The sequence below is a fragment of the Artibeus jamaicensis genome, unplaced genomic scaffold, assembly GCF_021234435.1.
Source record: "Artibeus jamaicensis isolate MK-2021 breed Jamaican fruit bat unplaced genomic scaffold, CSHL_Jam_final contig_525, whole genome shotgun sequence".
Lineage (NCBI taxonomy): Eukaryota > Metazoa > Chordata > Mammalia > Chiroptera > Phyllostomidae > Artibeus > Artibeus jamaicensis.
In genome coordinates, this window is record NW_026521874.1 from 126,032 (window position 1) to 150,363 (window position 24,332).

Here is a 24,332-nt window from a genome sequence, read left to right on the forward strand (position 1 = left end):
AGTACGTCAACCTTCAGAAGCCAGAGGGACGACCAGGGACGAAAACTACATCTCCCAGAAGGGTTCAGACTACTAGATGTAGCAGAGAGGAACACTTCGTGAGGCTACAAGCTTCAGTTCCCAGGGTTGTAAAACAGCTTTGCTTACCAATGCACCAAATTATACAGTTACCAACTTCATAGAGGAGAAAATACAATAGATGAATAGAGAAAAATAGAAGTACATCAAATAACAGGACCTATTAACACGCTTCTCTCAGTCCAACACAGATCAAGCGACTCATTCTCATAACGATGCGATAACACTATAAATAGCATAACTTTTACAGGACTTCCTGTCTGACAATCTTTTAAAAAGCTTTCTATTCCACAAATAGTGAATGAAATAAGAAAATACAGACAAAATGTAGATTATATAAGAGTTTATGGGAGAAATGTTAAGCCACGATGATAGGGAATTTTATAATCTTGAGTAATTATAACACTAAAAACAAAACAGGTGCATTTAATTCTCAAAAAGTCATTAAAAACCAAAAAGTAAGCCAAAAGAAAGAAAGGAAAAGAAATGTAAGGATAAAAGAAAACAGCTAGACAAGATGAGCAAGAACAAAAAAGACTCAGATAATAAATACCATGAATCCATTTAGTTGACAGAGAACACTACCAAAAAACTATTAAATGTACATAATTTTTATGAACATATGGAACTGGATTTATCAAGGTTAGCTTTTCCTGTTTAATTCCTTATTTACTTTTATATTCATTAATTTTTTTCTTGCCATGATTTCATTTAATTCCCCCTAAATTCCTCATTTATTTTCATTTACTTCCTTTTGTTAGTCTGTTGGATTGGATGTATTAAAACACACCTACATTACTTTTATTTTTTTAATTTTTATTTGTATTTTATATATTTATTTTTAGAGAGAGGGGAAGGGAGGGTAGTTGCCGCTCACGTGGCAGGGTCCGAAAACCCAGGCGTGTGCCCTGACTGGGAATCCAAACTGCGACCTTTTGGTTCTCAGGCTCGAATTCGACCCACTGAGGCACACTAGCCAGGGGTACTTTCATTTTATAAATTATTTTAAGGCATGATAAAAATATAAAGGATAGAGCAGTTCCCTCCTGCGGACACAACTCTGTTGATACCTGCACATTCTGAAACCTAAACACCCGCTCCACCCATCTCTGAACCAAGCATCTGTCGCAGCTGCTGAGCGGCTTCAAACTGTCTATCCCGCTAGGCACACCGCAGAGCCCACTGGGAAATGTAGTTCTGGAGCGAGTGGAGCTCAGGGAAATGTAGTTCTGCGCGGACACAACGCCGTCGGGTGGTGTCAGCTAGGTGCTGCGGCCCCAAGGGGTAAGAGTGTGTGGGGAGAGGCAGAACCGTGAGGTTGCGGCCTGGGGTGGCCCCCGTGACCCTCGCAGCCCCGCGTCGAGCCCGGCGCGAGCACCTGCCGGCCCTGGAGCCGATGCCAGTCAGGCCCTCGGGACGGCCGGGCGGCGCTAGAGGTTCCGGTCCAGGTGGGTGGGGGCCGCGAGGCGCGCGGAGCGGGCGGGAGGTGGATGCGGTCGCGGTAGGGGACTGGGGGTGCGTACGAGTGAGTGTGGGGCGCCAGGACGGAGGTGTGGGGGGCTCACGGCGGGCTCGCCCGTGGTGGCGGCACGAGGGACCGTGTGGAGACTGGAGCTGATTAAATCTGGGGACACTGGAGGGTAGAATCTGTGAAAACCAGTAAGTGGGGGCTGGCCAGGGATGCGTGGTTGTGAACCCAGTGCAGGGAATTAAGTGGGCGAATCCCTGGGTGGGGCTCTAGGGGTCCTCCGGCGCGGTGGCGGGTGTGGGGGCGCCCGGGACGCTGCCCTTTGGAGTGAGGGGACGCAGGCCGCGGGTTTGTTCAGGGGAACAGTTAGATTCGATGATCGACGACCCGGATGCCTTTAGGAAAAATGGTGAGGCGCTGAGGGGCATCTATAAACGGTGGAGGGCACCGAACGATTGAGTGGAGGATTTCATCCACAGAGCAGCCTGTTGGGGGAGACAGCGTGGGGTCGCACCTGCCACCCTCCGTGTTCCGGGGAAACAGCTCCCTGCAAAGATCCCCTTCCTCCGTGGCTGGGTCAGGCTCACAGGAGCCCTCGTGTAACCAAGTGACAAAGCCAGACGCTGACCCTCCAAATTCTTTTTTTTTGTGCCAACTTAGTGATTAGCTGAGGTGTATGTCCCCCAGATCAGTGGGGACAAAATGTTTGTTAACCCGCCCTAGGAGGGGGCTGGATTAGTTGGAGCATCAAAGGTTGCCGGTGAGGATTAAAAAACAATGCTTGTTAACCCAGCTTCTCTCTTTCCCCCAGTTCCCTGAACTTTGGTCCCTGCGCACCTGGCTCCTCTAACCTGATTTGCCCCTTTCTATATAAAAGAAACCAAAACACTCTGCACGGAGGGCCACAGTGTTCTGCCTGTGGCAGTAGGTCCCACCCCAGTAATCCTTTGGAATAAAATAATTCTTTACTAAGTCTGCATTTGTTTTTTATTTGACTGATCGGTGGTTGATTTCTTGGTGGAAGGGACTGTCGGGGGGCCTGTGCAGTGTTTGAGGTCTGGTAATTGGGGCATCAGAGATGGGAGCCACTGAGTGTCAGTGACAGAGAGCCAGATACCAGTTAATGGTGGCCTTTTGGGGGTTTGAATGAGCTGACAATGGGGTAATTGGAGTTGTAGGAGGGGCCGGGGTACTGGGGTTTGTGCAGAACCAGAGAACCTTTCAGGATGATGATAAGGAGAAACTGTGGGGGTACCACAGAATGGCGGGCGGGCACCGGGTGGATTGGAGAACTGTGGATGGGAATGGTTGAGGGGTCGGGTGCAATAAGATTGGGGGCACCTTGGGGTTTAGTGATGGGAGCAGCAAGCTCTGTGAGAGCAGGGGTGGGCACCTGTCAGGGTGAGTGAATGAGTGCCTGTGGGGGAGTGATTGGAGTTCCGTGGGCTTCTTGGGGACCCAGTGGTTGGGCTTTCAGTGACTCACTTTCCAGCCAGTGAACAGATTCGGTGGAGGTTACTGTCCCGGGTCTGGGGAGCCCATGGTGGTGTTTCTTGGCGTCAGCGTTTGGAAGCCTGCAGGAGTCAGTGGTTTGGGGCCTGCTGAGTGAGGGAGAGCCTGGGGGGAGGCCGAGTCAAGGGTCCTGTGGGTGTTGGACTGGGGGCGGGGCTGTGGAGAGGCTTCGGGTTTCATTGGTCCATACGGTCCTGTGGATTGGTTTTGTCACTTGGGGCCTGGCAATTGGGGACTTTGTTAGATGAGTTATTGGGGACCCACAGTGTGTGTGATTGAAGGTCTTGGAAGAGTGGACTGTGAAATCAATAATTGGGGCCTGGGGGGGATGGGCGATGGGCACATAGGATGAGTGACAGTGGGTATGATGGTATGATTTCTAATATATATTTGGTCATTCAGATGACCAAGCTGTAGTTATCAGACATGCTTAGTCCTCGTCCCCAGTTTCTGGTTCCCAGATCCCTTGGGATCTCTAGAGTCATAAGAACACTGGGAGCATCTTTTATAATATTTGGTCTCTTGTTCTCAGTTACTGAAAACATTTTAGAGCCATAAAAGTGGAATGGATATGGAGCAGAGTAATCGACCCAAGGAGGGGGTCATGGGAACCCTTGATTTAGAGCCAGAGGGTCAGAAGTACAGGGGACGTCCTGGCTGGGACTGGTGTCTGAGGCGGAGGGCACTGGGACCTCCAGTCTGGAGCCAGGGGGTCAGAAGCACCAGTAACAGTCTAGGCACGAGGCTGGCATCAGAGGAGAGGGCGGTCTTGTGGGGCGGAGCCCTTTGTGGGTGGAATCCGATTCTGTCTAGGGGCAGGTAGTGCCAGAATTGAACTGAGTTCGTGGGCACCCGCTGGTGTCCAAGGATTGCTGGGTGCTCAGGGCAGCCTCTATACAGACATGCTGGGATTGGGTCCTGGCACCATTTCCATGGGTTCAGGGACTGTGCGGCCTGTAGTTGGGTAGGGGGCTGTTCAGTGGTCTTGGGGCTGGAGAATTCTCAGGGGGTCATTGGTGACTGTGGGGCATGTGTGGGCGCATCAGGCATCAGCACAATCGGACATTCCCTTTTCCAGAGGAGACAGCTGGAGAAGATCTGGAGCTCCATACTAAATAAAACCTTCCCAGACAAGTGGGCCTTGGTCTCAGGGACCCCTGCTTTGGACAGCAGGAAGTCTGGTCTGTTTTCATTCAGGGGCCCTCTCAGGGCCTCCTCGACTGCCGAGACCCCCAGCTGTCCCCAGGCGCTCAGAGCAGCTCCCTGGGCATCTTGGGGGAGGGGCTTTTCCTTTGCCTGCTGCTCTGGGCTCTCGCGGAACGTTTTCCTGGAGCAATTCCGCTTCAAGCCCCAGACCCTTCACATTGGACTAAGAAGAGTCCAGCTTCACCGAGGAATCTGTTCTTTATGTCTACACCCCACCAGTGGGCAAAAACCTGTCATTCTTCCTCCTTCCTGCCTCTGGGAACTCTTCCTGCCCTGGACGTCCTTGCTCTGCCCTCTGCCACTGTTTCAGGTCAAAGTTCAATATCCAGCCTGTCTTTCCAAATTGACCGTGGTTCTCCACTGCCCAACAAGACCCTCGTTACCTTGCTGATAATGGGGCTTGTCCCCGTCCCTGGCCTGAGTCTTCCCTTGATTCTCTTACGGCCGTCAGGAGACAACGTCAGGAGACAACGTCAGGAGCTGATGCCCACAGTCAGATGTTTCCTTTCCACTTCGGGCTTGCTGTCTGCATGGGCGTCGGTTCCTGAGCAAGTGCTGAGGAGAGCGGTCCCGTCCAGTCTGCACCCAGCCTCACCCAGCTCCAGGAAGAGTAGTAACTGCCTCACAGGGGCAGGGTTCTGACTCCACTGTCTGTAGCCGCCCTGGGGCAAAACCTGGCAGTTTGCTAACACTCAGGTGTAACTTTCTCCCTCGTTGGTGGCAGAAGAGTGGACACTTCCATCCGCCTCCGTCTGTACCCATTTGTACCCGCATTCCCCCCCCACCCCGTTCTTTAGTGAAACAGCACCTGCAGACAAGGAGCTCTTGCTCCCAATCTTCTGCAGGTAGAACAGTCTCTTCCTGCTCTGTTTATTTTCTGGAAAGATGCCCACTGACCTGTCCCCCGTGTTCGGTCTGCCTGGTGAGCTGTCAACCTGTGGCGGGATTGCTGGGAAAGGTGGAATTTGTCCCTCCTGTCCCCATGTTAACTTGGTACTGAGGTTTTTGGACATTTCCTCTCAGATGTGTTCTTATGAAGGAAATATGCCTGTGCAATCTGCACCCCTGAAGCCCCTCTCTGGCCCCAGCTGTGGCTGCATGTAGGTGACCTGGTCCATGAGCAGTGAAGACAACAAAAGTGTCAGTATTTTTATACATCAAAACGTAGTATTTTTTGTTTATTATGCTTATCTTAAATCTTGGTTTGTCTTGTCCCAATAATTCTGCCTAAGGTGGTAACTGTTATGCAGTTTATGATCCTTTTTTAAAAAATCATTATTTTTAGTTTTTAGAGAGACAAAAGGAAGGAGAAAGAGAAGGCAAGAAACATCGATGTGAGAAGTCCTGGCTGGTGTAGCTCAGTGGATTGAGCGCGGGCCTGCGAACCAAAAGATTGAGGTTCGAGTCCCACTCAGGGCACATGCCTGGGTTGCAGGCCAGTTCCTAGCAGGGGCCAGTTCCCAGCCGGGGACACGCGAGAAGCAACCATACATTGATATTTCTCTCCTTCTCTTCTAAAGATAAATAAATTTAAAAAAAAAGAAAGAAAGAAACATCGATGTGAGAGAGACACCCACAGATTTCCTCTCCCACATGCCCAGAGAACCTGTAACCTAGGCCTGTGCCCCAACTGGGAATCTAACCCAGCGAGCGACCTTTCTATTCATGGGGCGACGCCCAACCAACAAGCCAGGCAGTTTGTGATCTTTTTTTAAAAAAACATTTTTAAAGATTTTATTATGTTTAGAGGGGAAGGGAAGGAGAGAGGGAGAGACATCAATGTATCGTTGCCTCTCGTGTGTCCCCTGCTGGGAACTGGCCTGCAACCCAGGCATGTGCCCTGACTGGGAATCGAACCCGCAATCCTCTGGTTTGCAGGCCCGCACTCAATCCGCTGAGCTACACCAGCCAGGGCAGTTTGTGATCTTTTAAAGGTGTTTAAAACAGTGGTTGTACTCAGTTATCTGGCTATTTGGCCTGCTAGGGAAATAATTAAAACCATAATCTGCAAACCCAGAAACATTCACTGAAGTAGAAGAGAAAGAAACAGTTTTATTATTCAATCCCAAGTAAACCCAAGTGCGGGGAGCATTGTGAGCAGCGTGCAGAGGGAGTATGTGGAGGAGGCTGACCTTGGCTGTGGCCAGGTAGATGCAGCCCATCACGCCCGTTCTCAGGGTAAATGATCACTTGGGATGCACAGTCCATCCTTAATTTACCGGGGGACTGGGGTGGTCATCTGTGTTAGCTAATTGCCTTTATCCGAAGGAAAAAAAATCATCCTTTCACATCTTCATGATGGAGCTGGGTGCCGAGGTCATGCTGCCGAGGCTCCTGTCCTCCTGGAAACTGGGAGCTAGCCCATCTTCTGAGAGATGGCTTCCAGGTCCTTGCGAAAGACATTCACATTCTTGCATTGTGAAACTGGACGAGGCTCGTGTTGCTTTGGACAAGATTAACGTACATCTCAAAAGGGCAGAGGAAGGATTTGCAATTACAGGTTTTCTAAAGTAAATGCTCTTTGAATAGGGCCTGGGAGTTTCTTTCCTTTTTTGCATGAGGGAGAATTAGGGGTTTTTTTTTTTTTTTTCTTATTTTTCATTTACAGTTGCCCTTACAGGCCTCTGAGCTTGTATTTTCCCAGAGGTGTTAGCTACCCTCCCACAAGCTCTGGTACTTTGCAGCAGGGAAGGGCTGAGGCCTAGGCCTTTGAAGAGAGGGGAGGGTCCCTGTGGAACCACTGGGCGGCGAGTACCACTGCCTCTTCCAGCAGCTCCTCAGGTCAGAAGTCAGGGGTCCTTAGAAGGAAGCCCCAGTGGAGCATTTTCCCTGGAGAGCGATGGGAGCAGGGAGATGAGTCCAGGCCCGAAGGTCACTGGGCAGCCCTTGCCTTTTCATTGGCTCCTTGGTGCAGCAGCACTTTGACCTGCCTCTGTTCTCCCTGGAGACCTGTGTCGGGGCTGCTTCGCCCCAGTGGGGGCCAAGAAAGAAGCAAGCAAAGGTTTTCGTAGGCCTCTTCTTACTGCTGTCCACTCCGGGCTGCCACAGGTGTGCACTCAGCTTCACCACAGCCTGTATCTTGCTTCTTGCCATTTCTGTTAGTTCTCTGACCTCTGCTTCCCTTTTGCCCCAGAGTTGATTTGGGGGTACAGAGCCAGCACCTCATGCTACTTCAGCTTGATCTAAAAGCTAGCTGCATTTCACACCTATGCAAGTCATTTGACTTAAATGCCCCCAGGAAACGTGCTGGTTTGATTCCCAGCACATTTGCAGGGGCACATGCCTGGGTTGCAGGCTATGTCCCCAGTTGGGGGCATTTGAAAGGTGAAACCAACTGATGTATCTCTCACACAGTCTCTGTCTTTCTCCCTCCCCCTCTCTATAAAAGTTAACAAATAAAGTTTTTTTTTTAAAGATGGTATGTTCAGACTCTGCTGAGGTGTCTGCAGAGCAGTGTGAAGGCGGGGAGGCTCTGGGTGGGCTTGGTTGGCATTTCCAGCTGGGAGCCAGGGCTGCCAAGGGCAGTGTCAGGCTCAGCTGAGACCCAGTGGCTGCCGTTCACTCCTGCTTCTGATTGGAGCGCAGCGAACAGCTCCTCCGAGTTCCCAGTAGGACAGAACAGAGATTCACTTATACCATCTGAAATAAAATTCCCACTGTATCTCCAGACCATGCTCTCAGGAGCAAGATGACTGCGGCAAGATAAGGAAGCGGAGGCCGCAGGGCCAGAGGCGCGGTTTACAGCCCTGGACAGAGGCCTTTCTCGGAGCATCAGGACAGAGGCAAGGCTCGGAACGCAGAATTCCCCAAAGCAGCAGAAAATGATCACGCCACAGGTGAGTTACCCGTTTATTTGCCACAACTTTCTTCTGTGGGTGTGATGAGGCTTACAGGAATGTCTACGAGCAATAGGAGAGGGTTACGGATATTTAGATCATAGCCAGAGAGAAGGGTGAGAACCTGGGAAGGATGTCAAAGAAGCACAGTGGATGTAGCATTGTTCCAACTTGAAGTTGGAACATGGAGGTACAAGCAGTGAGGCCATTCACTGTCGGAGATGAGCTGCGAGCTTTACTGACCTGCTCCTGAAGCCAGGCAGCAGGAACAGCTCCCAAAGGCAGAGCAGTTCCTCAGCTGGAGCCTTTCCTGACAGTTACATAGAGAGGAAACACGTCAACAGCTGTTCATGTCGCTGATACTGTGGATGGTGTCCTAAACACCAATCCCATAGTAAACACATTTATGTGGACGGGTTCTTCCAGAGCCCAGTGCCGGCGAAGGGCCTGACTCTGGAGGAGGCTGCTGGTGTAGGGTGCTGGTGTTCGGAGAACCAGCAGGGGGCGTAGGGGACACGTGCTACCGATATTCTAGTTTTAAGGAAGAACCTGAGTCACCAGGCTGAGGTGATGGTTACAAAACTTTCAGGTGGCCCTGTAACATTCTCTCACAAGTGTTTTTGCTTCTGTTGGCAAAAGCCAGCACGAAGGTGTCTGCCTTCAGCACTATTTCTTTACTTTGTGGACTCAAGAAACAGACTCGTATCCCTTCACCTTTCAAAGCCATTCCTACCCACCGAGCTTGCTTTCTTTTAAAAGTTCTGTTGTCTAAACCAGTGCAGAATAATACCAACTCTTCCCCTTTCTTGATGTGCAGTTAGGTCAGATGCCCGGCTGCCAGGTGTCAAAGTATCTGGTTAAAGCAACAACTGAGATGAAAGTAAGTGAACCTTTCATCATGTACCGTGAAGGTGCAGCCAGGGCCTAACCGAGGTGGCACCTAGCCCCCACTCGTTGCCCACAGCACACAGGCCAAGGGTCAGGTGCATCAGCGCAGGCGTGGGGTCAGCCCACTTCCCAGGGACCCCCAGACAGCGAGCTCCGGCAGTTCCGTGGTCCTCGGTCAGGAGGAGGGTAAAGTGGAAGGGCCGGGAGTAGGGAAGTACTGGGTACTGAGTCAAAATGAGCAGTGACTTCAGGTCTTCCTCTTCTTCACCCTATAAGGAGCTCTTGGCTGAGGCACCTGAGCGAGGCCTCAGATGCAGAGACCGAGGCTGCACAAGTTCATGACCAGCCAGGGTCCTGAGGCCCTGACTGCAGTGCCTTCCCAGTCTGCCCAGTGCCCCTGTATCTGCGGGCAGCCTCCCCCGGAGGCCGGCCAGGTAAAGCCTTTGTCATTGCCTGCAGATGGGCCCGAAAAATCCTGGTTTCTAGCCCCCCGCCGACTCCTCGTGTGAGTTTTAAAACATATTGACTCACATACTCCCCATCACAGTCATGTTCCACCTCTGCAGACAAACTCCAAGCCTCACCTTCCTGCACCTCTGACCCCTGGCAGCAACTGTTCTGTCTTCTGTCTCCAGTTTCCCTTTTCTAGAATGTTACATAATGGAATCATGTCTTTGCTATTGATTCGCATTGTTTGTTCCTTCTTCTTGCTGAGTACTTCTGATGTTTTTTTGTTTTCCCTCTCCCACATCGTTTCCCTTTGAGGACTTTTTTCATCTGGGAAAACAACAACAAAAAAGCCACTTGGGGCAAGATCAGATGAATAGGAGGGTGGGGCAGGGGGGTCATGCAGTTTTTGGTCAGGCGTGCTGGTAAATCACCAATCATGAAATGGGCAAATGCGTTGAAAGAGTTCAAAAACAAATTCACTGAAGCTGAATGCAGCCTCTCACCACAACACCAGCTGGCACAGATGGGTTCCTAGAACACACACACACACCCCTAGGATCTAGCAGGAGAAGCCTGTACTACAAGGGGCCCATTCTCCATAAGATAATCCCAGTTTGTTTGTTTTTTTGCCCCCCTCATTTGTGTTTATGCTTTCACTAATGGCCCCCTTGTTTAAACTACTGTGGCTGCACAAGAAGACTTGCAATCAGGTCATGTGAATACTGCAACTTTTTTTTTTCCAAATCGTTTTTGCTGCTCTAGTTCCTTTGCTCTTCGTCCCCATGCCCTGTGTGTCCTTGTTTCATGGCTTCTGTAACACTTTACTGCCTCTGGCTTGAGAAAACAAAGTATTTGAGAACATGATTTTTTTCTTACTCACCTTTTTTATTTCTAGCATCTGTTACAGTTCCAGAATCCTTAAGTGTTCAATGTCTGTAATCTAGAAGATATCTAAAGGAGCTAGCTAGTCGTCCTCCTTGGGAGCGGAACCACCCCAGGGGGAGGAGAGTGTCTTAGATGCACAGATGGGGTTTGGGTCTGACAGTGACTGAGAAACCTCCTTCAGCAGGCGGAGGCCAGGCTGGCTGAAGGGCTGCCACTGCACGGGGCACTGCGCTCGACTAAGAACTGTCCCCAAATGCCAGCGGCACCTCCCTTGAGAAACAGTTTCAATGGATATAGATGAATGGATTCATAAGGAGAAATATTTTATTTATTTATTTAAAGATTTTACTTATTTATTTTTGGAGAGAGGGGAAGGGAGGGAGAAAGAGGAAGAGAAGCATCAATGTGTGTGTGCTTGTATCTCCTGCCCCCCTTACTGGGGACCTGGCCGACAACCCAGGCATGTGCCCTGACTGGGAATTGAACTGGTGACCCTTTGGTTTGCAGGCCGACACTTCATCCACTGAGCCACACCAACCAGGGCATAATGACAAATATTTTAATAACATTTCTGTATCTCTCTCAATGTATAATGCAAGATTATAGGATAAGTTAACTATTGCTATGTAACAAATTACCCCAAATCTTAATGGCTGAAAACACAAAACACTCATCTGACGGTTTCTGGGGGGCTAGGACTCTACTGGCGTCTTACCCATTTGGTTCTGTAATCAAGATGTTGGAAGGGCTGGGGCCCTTGCAGTTCCCACAGGGGGCGTGGGCAGGCCTCAGCCCCTTGCCTCCCGGGCTTCTGCAAAGGCTGCCTCCCAGCATGGCAGCTGGGTGCCCCAAGAGGGAGCAAGAGCAGGTTCCCAGGATGGAGGTGCATCCTTCCACCAGCTACTCTTGCAAGTGACAGCTGTCAGGTCTGTCCTCCTGTGCTCAGTGGCAGTGGCTGCCGCCTCTGTGGAGAAGAAAGCTTGCGTTCTACAGGAGACTCACTGAAGACTTAACAGGCATTATGCTTTTCTAGATCTCTTTTGAGGACGTGGCTGTGGACTTCACGTTGGAGGAGTGGCGACTACTAAATCCTACCCAAAGGAACTTGTACCGAGACGTGATGTTGGAGAACTACAGCAATCTTGTGTTCCTGGGTAAGAGCATTCTTACATGAGTGGTGTGTGCCCAGTGACTGGGGGCCTCGAAGGTTTTACTGATTTTGGATTTAAGTTTCAGATGTCAAAGATTCTTTTGATTTATATTACCAAATTTAGAGATTGTCATTCACTTCCTTTATTTTGTAGCCTTTGTAGTAAAATATTCTTCACATTTAAGAGTGCCTCCATCGACACAGTGGTGGCCAAGTCCTCTGTGTTTCCAACCAACAGGTCATCAAACCATCAAACCTGATGCCGTTTTCAAGCTGGAGCAAGAGCCCTGGATAGTAAACGAAGAAATAGTAAGTCACCACTTCTCAGGTGAGAAATAATCAGGTGTGCGGCATACCGTGGAAGGTAAATCGCAGGTTTCAGATGACAGGTTAGCACCCTTGAAATGTTACTTACAAAACTGTTTAAAGTCCTTGAGTCTTTAGAGTTGACTCAGGACTGGTGACATCGTTCTGCGTGACTCGGAAAGTGCTCCGGGTCCTGGTCTCCACGTCAGGGCGCGTCCTGTCTGTGTGTGGTCAGTGATGAGATGCACCGTTTTCCCCACATCGGCAGCCAGTCTTTTAGGCCCTCGCTTCCCTAGACGAGGCTCTTGTTCCAGCCTCCAGGGCCTCTATCTCCTGCCCTCCTGCCCACTCCAACCTGCGTGGCCAGGCTCCACTGCTCCTCTTGAAGAGTCCACAGGCTTTTCTCATGTTAGGTGACACTGATGACCTTTGAGTTTCCTTTATTATTTTTCTCTTCTCCTTCTGTTTTGTCAGATTTCCTTTTAAACCAGCAGAGGGTAGGTGACTCCTTACCTCAGAACACAAACTGAATACTTTAAAGAGTGAGGTTCGCTCTCCCCGGCCTCTGTGCAGGCTTGTATGTGACAGTCAGCTTCCAGGGCATCTATGTGGCGGTTTAATGTTTCACTTCTCTAAAGCTTCTCTTCCTCCCATCAAGTGGTCTGCTGGGTGTAGAAGCCCATGACCCGCTGGGATGTTTACACTCCATGTATGTCGAAGGGCCTCATACATGGCAGTGTCTTCCCTCCCCAGGGTATTTTCTGTGCCCGAAGATCATGGTCAACTCCACTGGAACTAGTTTCTTTCTCAGCGTCTTCCATACGTCTGCTGTGCGTGTGGGCCTTCGAGTACACCATGGTTCCCCGTTCGGAACTGTTCCTCTTCTTCACCTACAGTGAGTGTTCCTTGTCTCAGCCTTTTCTGCCCATTTAGCATTGTTTTATAGGAACCTGGGCCTGATCAGACATTGTGTGGAGTTCCCTAACCAAGGAGGCCTAACTGTGTTCTTCCACAGAGAAAGGTGGCAAGTAACTTCTCTGTTCTCTATGGAATTTGTGGTATGTGATTATTAAATATTTCAGTACTTGGTTGTTTCTGGGTGAGGTAAGGCAGCAACTTTCTTATTCATCGAATATTTATTTAGTACCAAAGTCTTTGTCTAAGTGAGTGTTTAATCTTACCTTGGCAAGTGTTTCGGATTACAAACGCCCATGCACCGTTTGTGGATGGTTAAGTCTCGGTTTGTGTAGTCTGGAAAAGCTGTGAGGATAGATTTTTATGTTCTCCCATTAATTCAGAACACTGCTATTATGTGGCATGAGAGGACTTAAGAGAAAACGTGAGTCATTAAATAACCTTGAGGGAAGAGAGAATTTTAACTCAGAAGAAAATTCAGAACTATAAAATATTCAGTATTGGACCTTAAAACATTTGTGTTGAAATGCCCAGTTAATTATCAAGGTTAAGCAGAAACAAACTGATCCGAAGTTCAGTGGGAAGTGAACTATATTTGTCCTCAAGCTCCGAGGGCCATTATGTCCCATGTAGTGGGGGCGTACCACCGAAAAATGCAAACCTGTTCCCCGCCGCGGGGCTTATGTTATTCTAGTGTGAGAGACACAAAGAAGACGATTACCTATTTGATAAGTACTGGAGCGGAATAAAAAGGGTATTTATTAGTGTGCCCATACTTTCAGCAGGGATTGGCTGTGACCACTGACCACCAACCTCTGCTCTCCGTGGAGGATCGGCTGTGCAAGGGGCAGGGTGGCGGTGCTGTGACATGGTCTGTAGCTGTCCACTGGGTGTGCTGGCCCTGGGGTTTCCCGGGTGGTGCAGGCCAAGGTCAGCCTTCACCTATGTTCTGCCTGGGGCCACCTTTCCTGAGCTATAAAGCCATCGAAGATGGCCGCTACTTTTGCTGGGCTTGGAGACTCCCAGGCAAAGCCAACCTGTGAATCTGGGCTGGCTGCTGCTAGTGCCAGGCCACTTACCAAGAAGATAGGGGCTGTGAGGGCTCCCTGGGGTTGGCTGTTGCTTGTTTGAAAGTATTTAGGAAGTTGTGCATTATGAGCTAAGACCAGCCATTCATATGGAAAAGCAAATTGGGTGGGGCAGAGTCTCAGGGGATCTCCAGAGTGGAGCAAACAGTGTTAGCCAGCTCGATGGAGTGTCAGGTATGGCACCACTTGCTGACCCTGTGGCTGTGCCCTCCTTTCTGTCTGGGAAAAAGCTACCCCCCAGCTCCCACCTCGGTGCCAGACACTTCAGTTCCTCACTGTGCGCCACTGGTGCCTTTCAAGCTGCTACCCTGGTGTTGGAGCTCAGAGGAGTGAGTCTAAGTTCGTGTGTGGGTTAACAGGAATTGCTTCAGACTCCACAAGTTTCTTTCACCAACTCAGTCTCCACTCATTTCTGCAGCCAGAAGTTACAGGCACTTACCTCCCTGGCACTGGAACCCTGGGCTGGGGACCCTGGTATGGGACTGGGACTTCTCACTCCTGAGATATCCCTCCTAAATTTTTATCTCCTACACATGGGTGTGGGGCCAGCCCATCGTTCCTCTACACCTCTCAAACCAGTCTGGATGGGTGTGGTTCCTTGAATTCCGTAGTTGTCAGACTTCCATTCAACTCAATTTCTGATAGTTCTGAGTGATGGTTGTTCTGTATTTCAGTTGTAATTTTGATGTGGTTTTGCGAAGAGACCTCTGTCTGCCCACACTACCATGTTGACCTGAAGTCCTTATTAATATTTTTGAAAAGAAAAATTCACCTGGCTGGTGTAGCTCAGTGGATTGAGTGTGGGCCTGCAAACCAAAGGGTCACAGGTTCGATTCCTAGTCAGGGCACACACCTGGGTTGCAGGCCAAGTCCCTAGTGGGGGCCATGTGAGAGGCAACCACACATTGATATTTCTCTCCCTCCCTCCCTTCCCCACCTCAGAAAATAAGTAAATAAATAAAATATATATTTTTAAAAAGAACATGACAAAACTTTAAAAAAAGAAAAAATACTTAGCAGCAACCTATTCAAAAACCAATCGCAGTCAAAGCCATGTTTATGCAGCAGTTTGCATGTTGAATTTTGGCGCTCTCCTTCCTATTTCTTTGCCTCCGTGTCAGTCTGAGTTTATTTGGCCAAGTCACTTAAACACCTAGAGCCTGAATTTTCTCGTATCTAAATGGGGGTTTTAACACCTACTCAGAACCCTTTAGGGTCCAGTTGCTCGAATCATAGAGCTCTTGAAGCCAACTGAAAATGGAGCTCCAATCAACCGTTCCTCAGTACTCCTTCCCGCCAACCTGACCCTTCTTCGCATCTTTGTTCTTTATTTTTCTGGGTTCAGCTCAGTTCCTTTGCCGTTCATATCTGCGAGTCAGAGCGAACGTCACAGGCTTCACACCAAGTCTGGACAGGCTGCGGAGGTTCCAGGGGAGCATCCTTTTCTTGCCTTTTCCGGCACCTTTGAGATCTTGCCAACTCTTTCATCTTGCAGAGTACTTCCTGGGAATGTTACTTCCCCATTGCTAATGAAGAGCCTCATCCTAATGTAAATAAACCTTTAAAAGATCACTTCAGCCCTCGCCCTCTCTGGGGCACACCCAGCCTTTCCCATCGCACCTCGTCTTCTCTGCAGCCTGTTGGTTACCTTTGCCTTTCCCTCTCCTGAGCTCCAGGTGCCCTTCTTCGTCTCTAACTGGTTCCCTTGGCCCATTTCTCCTACAGCTCATTTTTCCTACCTCTGTAACTCTCCTAAGGTTCCTTTTATAATTTGGAAAGAAAAATCAATACATGGTCATATTGTGGGAATTACAAGTAATTGTACTTATTCTGTCTTAATGTTATGCAAAGATTCTTGTGGTTTGGAATAATTTCCATTGATAGCATTATATGTCAACTCAATACACAATAGGTTATAGATTCAACTTGTAATAGATTATAGATTCAGTGAAAATGTCAAGAAACCTAAATAAAAATGTTGATGCTGAGCTCTGGAGAACTCCTAGATAATTCCAAGAAGTAGCTCTAAGGATGATAGCCTTACCAATATCAGTGACTCAGGTGATGATCTTGAATGAAAATATGTTTTTAATGTAATGATAATACAGTAAACTAGTATTTCTAATCTTTCATATGTAAAGTTGATATCTTACATTTATTGGGCATTGTGTTCAGTATTTCTTCCTCTAAAACATTCAGCCATGTGTATAATCTTCCTCTCTTTGGATTTGTTATTCTCAGCCTTCCCTACATTGTAAACCTTCCGATGGTGGAGTGTTCACCTGTTATCTTCCCTGATCTTCTGCTTCTAACCAGTTGAAGTGAATCAATCACCCTAGTACTTGATTAGAAATTGCTCCAGTCTTTTTTATCTTATGATCACTGTTCTTGAATATATTTCATCTTTCATTATTTAAAATTTTGTGTTTATTAGAAATAATTGTAATTTCAATATCTATTTTCAATTTTTGTTAAAAATTTTCATGTCTAATAAGCAGACATTGTATTTGGGAGATTTTGCTGGTGGCGGGCACAGTGGGGACTGGGATCCCAGGCTCCATTTCAGAAGTTTTGTATAGTAAGTATAATCACTGGGGGAGTTACACAGTATGGTTCATTTTTTTCCCTTTTTAGAAGAACTCTGGATAGATCATAATCTCAGAATGTGGCACCAAGATAATGGAGACAAGCTTAAAAGCATGGAGAGAGGCCATGAATATGATGTTTTGGGTAAAATATTTCATTCAAGTATTAACTTTGTTCACTTAGGAATGAGACTCCATAAATGTGGCACCAGTGAAAAAAATGTGAATCATCCTCTTGATTTTCTTCATAAAAATAACTGTGGAGGAAGGAAACTTGAGCTCAATAAAAAACTGTTATTCTATATGAAAACTGACAAAGCCCATGTTGGAATAAAATACACTGATGGCAATAAATGTAGAAAGAACAGCAGCAAAGAGTCATGGCTCATGACAAACCATGTAACACACAGAGGAGTCTATCTGTGCATGGAATGTGGCCGAGTTTTTAACAAGAAGTCACAGCTTGTTGTGCACCAGAGAACTCACACAGGAGAGAAGCCCTATGGGTGCAACGAGTGTGGGAAGGCCTTCTCCCAGAAGTCTCTGCTCACTATCCATCAAAGGACACACTCAGGAGAAAAACCGTATGGGTGTGGTGAATGTCCAAAAGCTTTCAGTAGGAAGTCACTGCTCATTTTACATCAGAGAACACACACAGGAGAGAAGCCCTACGGCTGCAGTGAGTGTGGGAAAGCCTTCAGCAGGAAGTCACAGCTTAAAAGACACCAGAGAACCCATACAACAGAGAAGCCCTATGAATGCAGTGACTGCGGGAAAGCTTTTTCCCAGAACCTAAAGCTCATTGCACATCGGAGGACACACACTGGAGAGAAACCCTACACTTGCAGTGACTGTGGAAAAGCCTTCTTTTGGAAGTCTCAGCTCATTACTCATCAGAGGACTCACACAGGGAAGAAACCGTATGCATGTGGGGAGTGTAAAAAAGCCTTCAGCAGGAACTCACTCCTCATTAGACACCAGAGGATTCACACAGGGGAGAAACCCTATGAATGCAGTGAATGTGGTGAAGCCTTCATCAGAAAACCACAACTTATCAGGCATCAGGTAACTCACACAGGAGAGAAGAACTACCAGTGCAGTGACTGTGAGGAAGCCTTCTTTAAGAAGTCAGAGCTAATTCGACATCAGAAGCTTCACTTAGGAGACAAGCCCTATGGGTGTGTGGAATGTGGGAAAACCTTCTTCGGTAAGTCACAGCTCCTTACACATCAGAGAACTCACACTGGAGAGAAACCTTTTGAGTGCAGGGAATGTGGGAAAGCCTTCACCCAGAAGTCCAGCCTGATATCCCATCAGAGAACTCACACAGGTGAGAAGCCCTATGAATGCGGTGAATGTGGGAGAACATTCAGTGAGAAATCAAGTCTCATTCACCATCAGAGAACCCATACTGGAGAAAAACCCTTCGAATGTAGTGAATGTAGAAAAGCTTTTGCCTGGAAGCCGCAGCTTCTTAGGCACCAGAGAATACACACAGGGGAGAAACCCTACGCATGCAGTGAGTGTGGGAAAGCCTTTGTTCAGAAAGTGCAGCTCATTAAACACCAGAGAAATCACACAGGAGAGAAAGCCTATGGATGCAGTGATTGTGCAAAAGCTTTCTTTGAGAAGGCACAGCTGGTCATACATCAGAGAATTCATACAGGAGAGAGACCCTATAAATGTGGTGAGTGTGGGAAGTCTTTCACTAGGAAGTCACACCTTATGAGGCATCAGAGACTTCATACAGGAGATAAATACTATGGGTGCGGTGAATGTGGGACTACCTTCAACAGGAAGTCACAGCTCGCGCTCCACCAGAGAAATCATGTCAGGTAGGAAGCACACGAGTGCAGTGAGTATGGAAGGCCTGCTAGCAGGCACTTTGCCTCCTGATATTTCTGAGGACACAGAGAGGAACCCTGTCAATGCAGTGACTGTTGAAAAAAGTTTTATTGGAAAGGCAGGTGTCACTAAACAGAATCAGAAAGAGGACTTTTTTTTTGTTGACAGTATAAGAAAGCCTTCTCCCAGAAGACACAATTTATTACACATTAATAAGTTATCTATCAACATCGTGATAGTACAGAACCTTTTCGTTAAAAGTGAAAGCTTATTAAATATTTAGAAGACCTAAACAGGAGAAAAACTGTATAGTCATAGCAAGTGAAAGATTTCATTGAGTGAGGCTAACGCATACTAGAGAACGTGTGCACAGGGGAAATACTGAGGATCAGAGGTTTCATACAGAGGAGTAGTCCTAATAATCTGAGGAATTCGTAAGCATGATCCTATTGAAATAATACTATAAAGAAGCTGTGTTTGTTGCAAATAAATTATATAAAAGATGGTCATTTTTCAATGGTAGGTGTGTTTTAAGTATGAAGACTTCTTTCTGCCATGGTGGTAGAACAAGGAATAGATTAACTCCCTTGCCTCAAGTAGCTAAAAAACTGTACTATATATGAAATAATGGTGTTTTTTAAAAAATATTTATTTATTTATCTTTAGAGGGGGAGAGAAATATCAATGTATGGTTGCCTCTTGTGCGTCCCCTGCAGGGAACTGGCCTGCAGGGAACTGGCTTGCAACCCAGGAATGTGCCCTGACTGGGAATTGAACCGCAATCCTCTGGTTTGCAGACCTGCGCTCAATCCACTGAGCTACACCAGCCAATAATGGTTTTTAGACATGACAAGCACAGGTTTGTGACCTGTGGTAGGAGGAGGACAAAGTGGTGGCAGTTTCTAGGCTGCAGCTCAGGGAAGGTAACAGACACGACAGTGCTGAATTGAGTAGAGTTGCTGAATTGGCATTTGGGGAGGCCACCATAACTAGAATTTGCAAGGGAAAGTACTGGAAAAGAGGGAGCTTCTTAGGGAAAGGACTTCAGAAAATCTACAAGGCATCCCCTGGAGTCTTTAGACTTAGTACCAATTTGCATATCTGTGAAAAGAAACTTCCTGAAACCAGGTAAAGTAGGACAGAGAGCAGGGGGCTAAACAGTTCCTAGAACTCAGTGCCGGGGCTGGGAACAGTTCTCACCAGCCAGAGTGGAAACAAATTTAACGATTGGGGCACCTTGCAGAACCCCCAGCAGCCCGCTGCCTCAGTGGTGACAGTGACTAACCCTAGATTCAAAGCTACTCTGGGCCCACAACGTCTGGCATCCGAAAACTTAATGGCATGCAAACTAGCAGGAAAATGGGACTGGTAACAAGTAGAAATCAATAGAAAGAGACCTAGAAAATACTGAAGTGGCTGGAATTAGTACAGAAGGATGTTCATATAGCTATTATATAGAGAGAAAACATGAATCTGATGGAACTGGAAGTGGAAGGTATTTTTTAGAGCCCAAAGGGTATTTCTCAGGATGAGAACAACATCTTAAAATTTAAAAATAAATGGTGCAATTAATAACAGATTAAACACAGAAGAACAAAAAATAATGAGCTTGAAGAATAAAAAACAAAAGCTATCCAAATGATGTACCAGAGAAAAAAGACAGAGGGAAGCGAATGGGGAGTTGGCGACAATGTGTAACACACAAGTGACTCGAGTCCCAGGAGAGAAGAGAGAAGATGCACAAGAAAGTATCTAAATAAGTAATGGCTGAAAAATTCCACATACATGAAAAGTGTATCTTCACATATTCAAGAAGCTCAGAAACACAAAACAGAAAAAGAACATAAAATCATGCAGTGACACCACATCCACTGAATGGAAACCTGTGTGAACAATAATTAAGAACCTGAAGGAAAAAGAAGGCACGAAGGATGACAGCACACTTCTGGTCGGAAACTATGCAAGCTGGAAGACAGTGAAGTCCCATCTGTAAATTACTGAGAGTGTGAGAAAACCTACAGTAGAGTTCTATTACCCATCGAAGATGAAAGCAAAAAAAGAATTTTCAGAAAAACAAAGAGAATTTCTATCTGGTAGACCTGCCCTCAAGAAACATTAAAAGGCTTTTGGTCAGCAGAAAAATAACAGTGGAAATTTGCATCTGCAGGAGGAAGGGAGAGTTCTGGAAATGGTTATTAATATATGGGTAAATATAAAAGATATTTTTCTTATTTTAAAATCTTAAAAGGTAATAGCCCTGCCCTTGCTGATGTGCCTCAATGGATTGTCGGTGTGGGAACAAAAAAGGCTGCTGGCTTGATTCCAGTCAGAGCACGTGCCTGGGTTGCAGGCTGGGTCCCCAGTAGGGGGCACAGGAGAGGCAACTGATCAATGTATCTCCTGTGTGTTGATGTTCCTCTCCCTCTCTTTCTTCCTCCCTTCCCCTCTAAAAATAAATAAAATCTTTAAAAATAAATAAATAACAGGTAATAGTCCTGCTTACAGCCACAGCAATGACGGTGTATTTTAGGTTGTGATCTACTTAGAAGTGATCACAGTGGTATGTAAGTAGGAACCTTTAAAAACAGCTGAATAGACTGTATCGCCTGAGTCAGAAACCTGTTTGCTCAAGGCTCAGCATGACTTGTTTTTGTAGTAGCTGCACGGAGTTGTTCTGTGTGCTGTGGATCTGTACCTGTGCTGGCTGTTCTGGGTCTCCTGTCTGTTAGCTTCTCTGCTCTGCGTCCCGAGGGCTGTCCCCCAGGGAACGTGTGGCTAGGGTTGCTGCTTAGGTCAAACATGGGAGGCACTTGTATGAAATGAGCGGAGGGAGGCAGAGGCTGGAATGTTTACTTGTCCCTCCTGCTGACCCGCAGTTTGGCAGCCTCTCTCCCTGTGTCACTGCAGCTCCCAGTGGGAGCCTCGGCTTTAGTTTGGGACATCCCTCTCCTTGCTCTTCAGGTCGAAGGGTGATCACTGCTTCCGGCTGCTTCACCTGGTCAGTTTCCTTCATTCTGAACACACGCTGTAAATAGTCCCTTTATCAAATGTTCTTCAGCTAATATTTTGAGTGCATGTGTTTAATGAAGAGCATCAGTCACTAGTACTTGTGTCTCATGGGGCACAGATGGACACCTATCAAGATTTTCCTCATTAAATATCAATATTTTGTGTTTTAACAACTCAGTAAAAATTGCAACAAATATCAAAGTGGTTTCTGTTACAAATGGAAATGCTCAGAAGGTTGCCATCTACTACATATGCAGGTGGTCTGGCAGCTGTTACCCTTCTTCGGTAACATCACCAAAATACTTATAACATCTCGTGCTACCTCTGGGTTAGCCAAACAACTTACAAGAAAGCAATTAGCATGTTAATTATGTATGCATAAGAAAAAAACGACAACCCATCACTGAGTGAAGGAAGGAGCAATAGACTGTACTTCCCAGTACTCATTTTTTTAAATTGTGCTGTGCAATTAAACATCCTCATTCCATATTCTGCTGTTTTTACTCTGTATAATTCATAGTCTGTAACCACAGACAAGATTTTCATTTCTGTAGTCAGTTACTTTAGAGAATCTCCCAAAGGCTCCACAGCAGTTCCCATCACAAACTGTCAGAACATCGCCATTGCTCAGATCAAACCCAACTTGCTGTCCTCACCACCTCGTGAAGCCCAGTGAGTGTGGATGCAGCAGAGGCCTGATGCCAACAGCACCATCCCATCCGTGTCAAACACCTCTTCACTAGCTCACCTGCCTGCTCTCACCAGCTCACAAGCCTCGCTGGAAGGGAGAGAACTGCCATCCAGCTGCGTGTACAGTAGTGTCTTAATCTGCGTGTGGAAGGAGCTTTTCATGCGGGTTTTCCATTTTGTGTCAGTCCGGGAGGCACCATTCACAACATAGCCTGTGTTAATCCAATTAGGTACCACTCTGGTCCCGACTTTATGGAATCAGCCAGCGAGTGAAACAACAATTCTGAGGCTTGGGCATAGTTGGAATGCAGTGTGGCGACAGCTCCCTGTGACTGTTTCGCTGTCGTGGTGTTGTGCAGGATAATAAAGTGGTTCCCACCGTCAGGACCCTTCCCACCTGCTTGAGGGAAAAGCTATTCTCACTCTCATTATCTTAGGAAGTTTCCTTTATCTCATGTCTGCCTGCAACTTAGAAGCAGGCAGTGCAGCAGCTCAAAAGAATGAAATTTAACTGAATTACCACTAAAAATGCCTCCCCCTCCATTGCTGTTTCCTTCCATCCCCTCCTGGACCTCAAATGTAGTCAGTTTGTCCTGAGGCCAAACCTGTGGGTTTGGAGTGCCAACTGATCCTGCCTTCTCTTCTTTGCACTTTGGGTCAGTCAGTCCTCACTGCATCCAGGTACTGTTGGCATCTTGTCACTGAGGCTTGCTTACAGAATTCTAAGATTAACTAAACACGGAACACCAAGTTTACTTAATACCTAAATCATTCTATTTAGGTATTTATCAATATGTAGATTGTTAAAGGTATTCAACAAAGAGAATATAGCTATAAAAGCAGTCACTGCTGAGATGATAGGGAGAAATATAAGTGATATTTGTAACTTGAGTTTCTTACCTGAAGCATTCCTATCATGGAAAATTATTTATTTAAGAGAAATCAAGCTCAGAGTCACACAAAGACGTGGGAAGCTGATGGGCACTGGCTATGACCATGGGACAGGGGTGCGTTTCCACCCCAGATGGCGGCGCGGGTTTACCCCAGACTGCGAACACAGGCCGGCTCCAAGGGCATAAGCAAGTTCCATACATGTGTCCTCTTGTGTGTAATGTTGTCAAGAAGCAGAATGTGTCAAGTGATGATGTCTGAGATCTGGGGCCAGCTGTGCTTCCCATACAAGAATGGGGCCAACAACTAAATATAAAGGTCAGGTTGCTGTTCTTTCAAGGAGGCACAGTCTCTGTTAGCTGCTGACATTAGCTCCCACAGACAGTGCACCTAGGGGTTGGGGGGCTGCGCTGGTCAGACCTATTGCTGACACTCCCCTCTGTGCCCACATGTTTACTGAGTAAACTGGTGAGTCAACATGATTGAATGTGATCATTATGAGCAATAAACTCTGGCTTCCATCCCAGCTTGGTCTCCCAAACCTAACCTGAATCCCTGCCAGTTTCCAACACGTATGATCAGATACACCTAAAACATCCAGTGAAAAGCACCTCCCGATTCAATTTTTATTGGTGGTGTTAACATGCCACCAAGCCCTTCACTCACTTAGCTGGGGTATGGTGTCTAGGGCAGAGGGAAAACTGCTTTTTTGCAAACTAAACTTGGGGACTCCCTTAATTGTCTGAGGCTTAAAAGACGAGAGTACTCACAGCTTAGCTGTGCCAAGAATATAATTTCCAAAAGAGTAAAGAGGCACGCTGTGCCTTCTGAAGACAAGGGTCTGGGTGGGACTGCAGACATTTACAGTTGGAAACGCCCATCGCTGTTACCTGACTCAAAACCGAGTCACACAGGTGGGCAGTGTTTTGCCAAAGATCACATAGCGGCAGTGGGATTCCACATCGCCAGGTCCAGTGCTCCGCCTATGGGACACACCGTTGTCCTTGGCTTTCGTTCCTGCCTGCCTTCCACCTCACTGGCACACACAGCCAGTTCCCAGCTTTGGTTAATGCCCGAGTGTGGGTGTTAAACTGCATGTTTGCCTTGTTGAGAGGGTTTCTGATGGAGGGAATGAGAAATCATGAACTCTGGCATTTGTTAATGCAGTGGCATCTTTCTGTGTGGGGGGTGGGGGCACTTGTGCTACATTAAGCTCTGTGCTTAGTGCTTTACTTTTTTTAAAGCTTTTAGCTCATTACTGACTTTAAGGGACTTTGATAGACCAAGGTCACTTGGGTACCAAGTAGCAGAGTTGGGTTTAAATCCCTCTATCTCCCCAGAAGCAAAGCACTCTTGATGATACTACTATTAATTAGTCTGTAGTCACCTCTGTTTAAAATGGCTGTTTTCCGCAGTTCGATTCCCAGTCAGGGCACATGCTTGGGTTGCAGGCTGGTTCCCTGAAGGCCAGTTCCCAGCAGGGGACACATAAAAGGCAACCATACATTGATGTTCCTCTCCCTCTCTCCT

The 24,332-nt window shown here is 47.2% G+C and overlaps 1 protein-coding gene across 4 annotated transcripts; it reads left to right on the top strand.

Annotated features, from left to right (window-relative positions):
• The first annotated feature begins 1,290 nt into the window (after positions 1–1,290).
• ZNF605 (zinc finger protein 605) lies at positions 1,291–24,332 on the top strand. Of its 4 annotated transcripts, none has more exons than XM_037160878.2 (5): positions 1,291–1,362; positions 7,933–8,100; positions 11,357–11,477; positions 11,712–11,801; positions 16,417–24,332. In XM_037160878.2, exons 2-5 carry the CDS (start codon positions 8,086–8,088, stop codon positions 18,204–18,206), a joined length of 2,016 nt encoding a protein of 671 aa, XP_037016773.2. In that variant the 5' UTR covers positions 1,291–1,362; positions 7,933–8,085; the 3' UTR covers positions 18,207–24,332. The 4 variants fall into 4 exon arrangements, with proteins under 4 accessions (XP_037016773.2, XP_053525679.1, XP_037016774.2 ...); XM_053669704.1 differs by having other exon boundaries at positions 16,552–24,332; XM_037160879.2 differs by having other exon boundaries at positions 1,325–1,526.

What these genes read in the sequence shown, in the direction of transcription:
- ZNF605 (XM_037160878.2), top strand. An exon ending in CAGCAATCTTGTGTTCCTGG is followed by an intron (nt 11,478 to 11,711) that starts GTAAGAGCATTC and finishes TCCAACCAACAG; the next exon opens with GTCATCAAACCATCAAACCT. An exon ending in AGTAAGTCACCACTTCTCAG is followed by an intron (nt 11,802 to 16,416) that starts GTGAGAAATAAT and finishes TTCCCTTTTTAG; the next exon opens with AAGAACTCTGGATAGATCAT.